General features: G+C 41.0%; 2 protein-coding genes across 2 annotated transcripts in view; both read right to left on the reverse strand.

Moving 5' to 3' along the window:
• Positions 1–7006, reverse strand: part of LOC122976060 (NLR family CARD domain-containing protein 3-like) — a 395924-nt gene that overhangs the window by 354042 nt on the left and 34876 nt on the right. The window lies entirely within an intron of this gene.
• LOC122976642 (stonustoxin subunit beta-like) lies at positions 4658–6917 on the reverse strand. Its single transcript, XM_044345222.1, has 3 exons — positions 6901–6917; positions 6440–6474; positions 4658–6285 (listed from the first exon to the last, which is right to left on the reverse strand). Exons 1-3 carry the CDS (start codon positions 6915–6917, stop codon positions 5732–5734), a joined length of 606 nt encoding a protein of 201 aa, XP_044201157.1. The 3' UTR covers positions 4658–5731.

The raw sequence follows: 7006 nt of genomic DNA on the forward strand, positions 1-7006 counted from the left end.
TCAGGAACAGATGGGACCAGGAACAGACAGGATCAGGAAAAGACAGATCAGGAACAGACAGGACCAGGAACAGACAGGACCCGGAACAGACAGATCAGGAACAGACAGGATCAGGAAAAGACAGATCAGGAACAGACAGGACCAGGAACAGACAGATCAGGAACAGACAGGACCGGGAACAGATGGGACCAGGAACACACAGGATCAGGAAAAGACAGATCAGGAACAGACGGGACCAGGAACAGACAGATCAGGAACAGACGGGACCAGGAACAGACAGATCAGGAACAGACGGGACCGGGAACAGACAGGATCAGGAAAAGACAGATCAGGAACAGACGGGACCAGGAACAGACAGATCAGGAACAGACAGGACCCGGAACAGACAGATCAGGAACAGACGGGACCGGGAACAGACAGATCAGGAACAGACAGGACCAGGAACAGACAGATCAGGAACAGACAGGACCGGGAACAGACGGGACCAGGAACAGACAGGACCGGGAACAGACAGATCAGGAACAGACGGGACCGGGAACAGACAGATCAGGAACAGACAGGATCAGGAAAAGACAGATCAGGAACAGACGGGACCAGGAACAGACAGGACCAGGAACAGACAGGACCAGGAACAGACAGGACCAGGAACAGACAGATCAGGAACAGACGGGACCAGGAACAGACAGATCAGGAACAGACAGATCAGGAACAGACAGGATCAGGAAAATACAGATCAGGAACAGACGGGACCAGGAATAGACAGGACCGGGAACAGACGGGACCAGGAACAGACAGGACCAGGAACAGACAGATCAGGAACAGACGGGACCGGGAACAGACAGGATCAGGAAAAGACAGATCAGGAACAGACAGATCAGGAACAGACAGATCAGGAATAGACGGGACCAGGAACAGACAGATCAGGAACAGACGGGACCAGGAACAGACAGATCAGGAACAGACAGATCAGGAACAGACAGATCAGGAACAGACAGATCAGGAACAGACAGGACCAGGAACAGACGGGACCAGCTGTCTACATCTCTAAATGTATGCTAATGCACTGTGCTGCTAACTGCTCGTTGTTTTGTTGTTTTTACATGTTTTTATCGTGGTTTTAAAGGGAAGTTTTAGATCGACAGTATATCTTTATCCTTCCTGTTGGTGTTGGAGGAACAGCATCTCTTTTCTTGTGAGATACAGAAGAAAATGACAATAAACTAAATCTTGACTCTTGAATGATTGGTCCCAGTAGCTGTTTGTTTCAGGTCTTGATGTGATCAGATTAGAAAGTGTCGTCCAGGAGTCACATGGTCAAACCCTGTAACTGGACTGGTTGGTCAGAAGTTAAAATCACAACAAATAGTGATGACACATTTTATTTATAGGAGCTTTTTAAAGCTTCTTTCTACACTCTGTTATAAATCTACAAACTTTCTTCTGACTGGACTCATGTTCACAGAACGTTCTGCGTCTTTAAGTTAATGTATCGACAGTTTTGTGTCGGAGCAGCTGACAGCAGCTGGTTTATTAAAAATGTCTGAGTGTGTTTATTAATGAACGATGATCAGCTGTTTCCCAGCAGGACGTGTTCATGTGTCGCTGCTGTGAAATCTTCCCCCGCAGCCTCTCCACATCTCTGCTTGTCTCATCATCTCGTCCTCTCTCAGGCTTCGTCCTCGCCGCGACGCTTCCTGCTGACGGTTCACATTAAAAGCTCAACAGGAAAAGCTTTCTGTTAAAAGCTTTTTCTGGTTTTTCCAATCATAGACGCATCAGATGATCCAGATTTTAAAGATCATGTGACATTTCTGTTTCCACTCAACAGCTTTGATTCAGACTTTCGTTTTGAATCAAGTAATGATTATTTCAGCTACACGATTAAAACGTGTTTGTTTTGTTTGCAGCAGGAGAAAAGAAACTAGATGATTTCTAACAACAAGGAGGCCTCATGAAACACAAAAACACCATCGTGTGTGTTTGATATCTGGACAAATATAGATGAAGAATTGACTTCCAGCTCGCTTTGTTTGCAAAAACATGACAAAGATGTTTTATTGTTTTTTGTGAAACTTCCTTCTTTTCATGATCAATGTAACGATGATATGAAGATAAAAGGACTTAAAATAAACAGAAAAACAAAAGATACACAATTCTTATCATTCATCAGTAAACATATGGGTTCTTCATATCCAACCCAGTTTACAGATCTAACCCAACCTTCACCAGTGCCCTCCTTCAAACACCGTCACTATCCTTCAGTTGTCCTCCTGCAGCACAGGCGACATGCACCGACAGAAGAAGTTTTTAGGTCAGAAAAGACTAAAAAAAATCAAATAAGATAAAAATGGTGGTCTCGGATTGATTGATTTATTCCATGTGTCAGTGTATTCCATAAGCTTCCTTTTCCTACTGAATCATTTCTATTGCTTCAGTGATCTATTCAGCTGCTGAAGTTATGCAGATGTCCCAGTATACACGACTGTAGTGAGTGGAATAACTATCAGTGTGGATCATCGCTTGTTCCAAACCGCAGATCTTTCATTTTATTGCAGAGTTCCTTCAGCTGCACCACATTTTATACACTAACTGTCCATTTTATACGGCTGTGACAGACTGATATTGATCCTCGGTGATCAGACTAAAAAGCTCCTTTACTTCTTCTGTTGCAGGTTTTCAACACGACTCATGTTTGTAATATTTTGAGATATTTAAAATCTCACCTTCACCTGTGTTGACCCCGCCCTCCTCTCCACCTGAAACACACAGAAGAAGAAGCTCAGGGAATCTGCTGAGAGCTGAACTTTGTTGTGATTTCTTCTTCAGGCTCTTATTTTGCTTTCTGTCCTCTCTCTCCTCTGTGTCTCTGCTGCATCAGAAAGCTGCTGGTGAGGAACTCAGTGATGTGGAAATAAGGAGGTGTGAGACTTCGTCTCGCTGTCAAACACTCTCTGCTGTAGGTCACAGAAACACGACGCTCAGAGAAAACACGGGAGGACGAGAAGAGTCGAGGTTTCATCTTCAGCACGAATCCTCAGAAAACATAGACAGCAGGAGGAATGTTTGTCTTTGAGCTGAGAATGTCAGGATGTCAGTTTCAAATGCTGCTATTGGTCCAACCAACATAGATAATATGTTGAGTATATTATAATTCTATATATTGAAGCATAAAAGTGTCATCCTTCCATTTAGTCTTGATTTATCTTTCTAAAGTTTAGCAGCATTATTTGGATTTGTACTGATTGATAGACGTGCAGAGAGTGAAACTGCGCCCCCTACAGGTCAGAAGGAAGCACTGACATATGAATGAAAATGTGTTTAGTTGAAGTCATCCAGATTGAATAGTTGGAGTTTGTTTGTGTCTCAGCTGCAGGCAGCAGCAGCGTGAGGACAGACAGCAGGATGAAGACGCTCAGCAGCCGACGACTCGTCATGTTTCAGCCCAACTGAAGAATCAAACACAACAACAACACGTGATCAGAGGATTTGAAACTCTGAAACTTGTCATCATTTCTCTTCAGCGCAGCATCAGTCTTTCATTTCAAACTAGTTTGAAAATCTGGTTTACCTTCTACTTCAAGCTCCTGAAATCAAACTAACTCAAATCTGACAAAACCAAACCAAGAGCTGTTTGATTCTTTTACTTTCTATTTTATATTATTCATTTCATTTATTATTATTATTATTATTATTATTATTATAAGAGCAGAAACAGATGTGATTTGTCTTTTTGATTGGAGATAAATGTCCAATCAGAAGCAGAGACATCCAGATATTAAAAGAACAACATAAAAGCAGCAAATATACAAAAATCCCTGAAATAAAGAAGCAAATATACGGTTCAGATTTCAACATAAATGTGGATTGTAAAGCTGCGACACAAATAAAGTTTGATTTTCCAACATGTGAAAATGTTCAGGACTGTAAAATCAGACACATGTTTATTTCTGATAATAAGAGTTTCTTAACGGACTGTAAAAGTCTTGTTTGGTGACATTTGGAGAAAGATTTAGTTTTTCCAAACCTGCATGTTCAGCATGATGGAAATAGAAAACAGCTGTTAGTTTGGATGAAGTTTGACAGCAGGAGTCCAGATGTTTTCTTCATCTTTCAAATGAAGTGAAAAAGAGAAAAATGAGAGTTTTTCTGTGATAAAGTAAAGTGGAGAACTGTACCTGGATCTGTAGATGTGATGGTTTCTCCTCCATGCTTGCAGCTCTGTGTGCAGTCTGTGTTTGGATGTTGAGCTGTGAGCTTTTGACTTTCTTCTTGGTTTCCTCTCTCAGCTCCTCGTCACATACCTGATCTGACCTCTGACCCGCTGATCGTCACAGCAGAAGAAGACAAACGGACGTCTGTATTCACTTTGTGTGCAGAAAGTTAACCGACACACGTGTTTCACTGTTTTCTTCCTGGAGAAGAAAACACTTGCTTTTTGTCCAAAGCACATTTTCCAAATATAACTATTAATGTTGATGATTTATATCAAAATGTGACTTTTCATTCAAAGTTGAGTTGTGTGAAGGTTGTAGAAATGAGAAACTGACCCTGCGCTAAACTGTGTGTGAATAAACAATAGAACTATTAATAATGTTCAGCTTATTATTAGAGTGCCATTTTTCTGAATCTGACAATAAAGATCAAATGAAAGCTTCTATTATTATTTATGATCCTTTTTTATTGGACATAACAGGTGATACTGCAGTTCCATTTATTTCTGCCTGAGTAACATAAACATACAAATGATCAACTTTACTTGGTACAACACAAAAACAGGAAATAAGAAACATTTCAAACAGATTGTAAACAGATTGATGATCCTGTAAATGAGCTTTTTATTGTGGATATTTAGTAAGGCGCTAAACTGTCAGCTGTTTGTCCTCTAATATTCTGTTCACATACAGCCAGAGCTGCAACAATTAGTCCATTCATTGATTATCCATCAACACTAAATTAACACTTAATCATCATTTGAGTCACTTTGAAGCAAACATTTTCTGCTTTTAGCTTCTCAGGTGTGAAGATTGAATGCTTTTCTTTGTCTTACATGATAATAAACAGAATATTTGACTGTTCTGGACTTTAGTTCAGACAAAATGAGACATTTAAAGACGTCGCCTTTGACTCTGTGAAATTACAACCAGCATTTTACACAATTTACACAATTTCCTGACATTTTATAGACAAAACCATGAATTGATGAATCTATGAATCATAATGTTTATTTACAGCTCTACATGCACATCCAGTAGAGACACATAAAAACATGTCGCTTTCTGAATTGACTATATGATTAAAAAAACAACTAATTGAACAACAAATAAGAGTAAAAACAACAAAGAGCCTCTATAGGCCAGCGGATACTTACTGTCATTATGTGTGTTATAGTTAGTGGGCAAAACTCTTCCAACATTTTTAAAAACCTTGGTCACAACTTGACGTTTCAGTAAACTTTCAGCCGCTGGTGGTTTTCTCTCTGAGAGCTTCTGAGTTTCACTGAGACTCATAAGGATCAAAGCCACGACCTCCGAACCTCCAAACAGTCCTCTAACAGACTGAGCTATCTGCTCTGAGAACATCAGCTTCTTTTTTACAGCTTTTTAAATGTCAAACAAACTGTCAGTCATGTGGAAACCATGTTGGTTTAGAAACTGCATTTACAAGCAGTGAGAGATCAGGTTGGTACTAAATAACATGAGAAAGTTTCTCTAACAGGAGGAGACTCTTCCTCCTACAGAGAACACAGAGACACTGAGGAACCAGACCCGACCCAAAACCCAGCACACAGAGGCTGAGTGAATGTGGTGTTGAAGGTGTGGAGGTGGATCAGTGTGTCAGAGGAGACTCTGTAGAAGGACAGAGTGCCAGCAGGACAGTCCACATACACTGCTACTCTGTTAGAGACGGAGGAGGAGGAGGAGGAGGAGGAGGAGGAGGAGGAGGAGATGAATGTTTCTCTCTTATTGTGACAGACAGAGTAACGATAATCAGAGCAGATCAGACTCCAGGACTGATCATTCCATCCAAACCCACAGTCATCACTGTTTCCTTTCCTGCTGATTCTTCTGTAACTCACTGATATATCAACTCTTCCTCTCCACTCGACCTCCCAGTAACAGCGACCAGTCAGATCATTTCTACACAGCAGCTGAAGCCAGACATCAAATCTGTCTGGATGATCAGGATATGACTGATCCTCCATCACACGTGTCACCTTCTTGTTGTTGTCAGACAGTTTGAGGCATCTGTTTACTGTGTTTGGATCCAGTGTGAGTTGACAGAAATCTGATGGAGAGAACGAGACACAATACAGCTGCAGTTATTGATCGATCATCTGATTGATGATGACATCATCTTCATCCTCAGTAGGATGTGAATGAGTGATGTCACAGTTTGAAGTTTGCTTTGTTTTGATGAATGAAATGAAAAACACACTTACACTTCCTCAGACCTGGTGTCAACCATCGGACTCCAGCAGGCTGCAGCCTGAAAGGAGGAGGGGGGTCAGAGCAGCACGTTCTCTTTCAGCATGCAAACATGGACATTACATCGCTCTAGTCTACTGTTTGATTATTCTGTTCAAATGTGGGGTTGGGCTTTGATAGACTTTGATCCAATCTGAATCCAGTATCCCAATCCTTCTGAAACCCTGATTGAATCTAATCAGGTTGAACTTTCAACATTTACAGGAAACTTCAGTTAGAAATAACAAAAAGTCAAAGATTGAGTTGAGATGTGTGATCAGCTCTGACAGAGAAAATGTTTCCAGCTCTTCCTCCTCTATCAGACATTGTCTCTCCATACACTCAAAAACATCATTCATGCCATCATTTATTATTAAGCATTTGGATTTCTGTCATTTCTGTTTTGTTTTGTTTTTTTAAAGATTAGCAGCCACACATTCCTCCGTTCCCCATTGCTTCTATTCATCTGTTTAGCGTCGTCAGGTTAGGCTAACCTATTGTTGCTAACTCTGGAGCTAACCCCCATGCTGCAGCATTTATTA

Source organism: Thunnus albacares, chromosome 24, assembly GCF_914725855.1.
Source record: "Thunnus albacares chromosome 24, fThuAlb1.1, whole genome shotgun sequence".
Lineage (NCBI taxonomy): Eukaryota > Metazoa > Chordata > Actinopteri > Scombriformes > Scombridae > Thunnus > Thunnus albacares.

Coding starts and splice junctions, on each gene's coding strand:
- LOC122976642 (XM_044345222.1), bottom strand. Junction 6,286..6,439: donor GACACCAGGTCTGAGGAAGT/GTAAGTGTGTTT, acceptor TCTCTCCATCAG/ATTTCTGTCAACTCACACTG.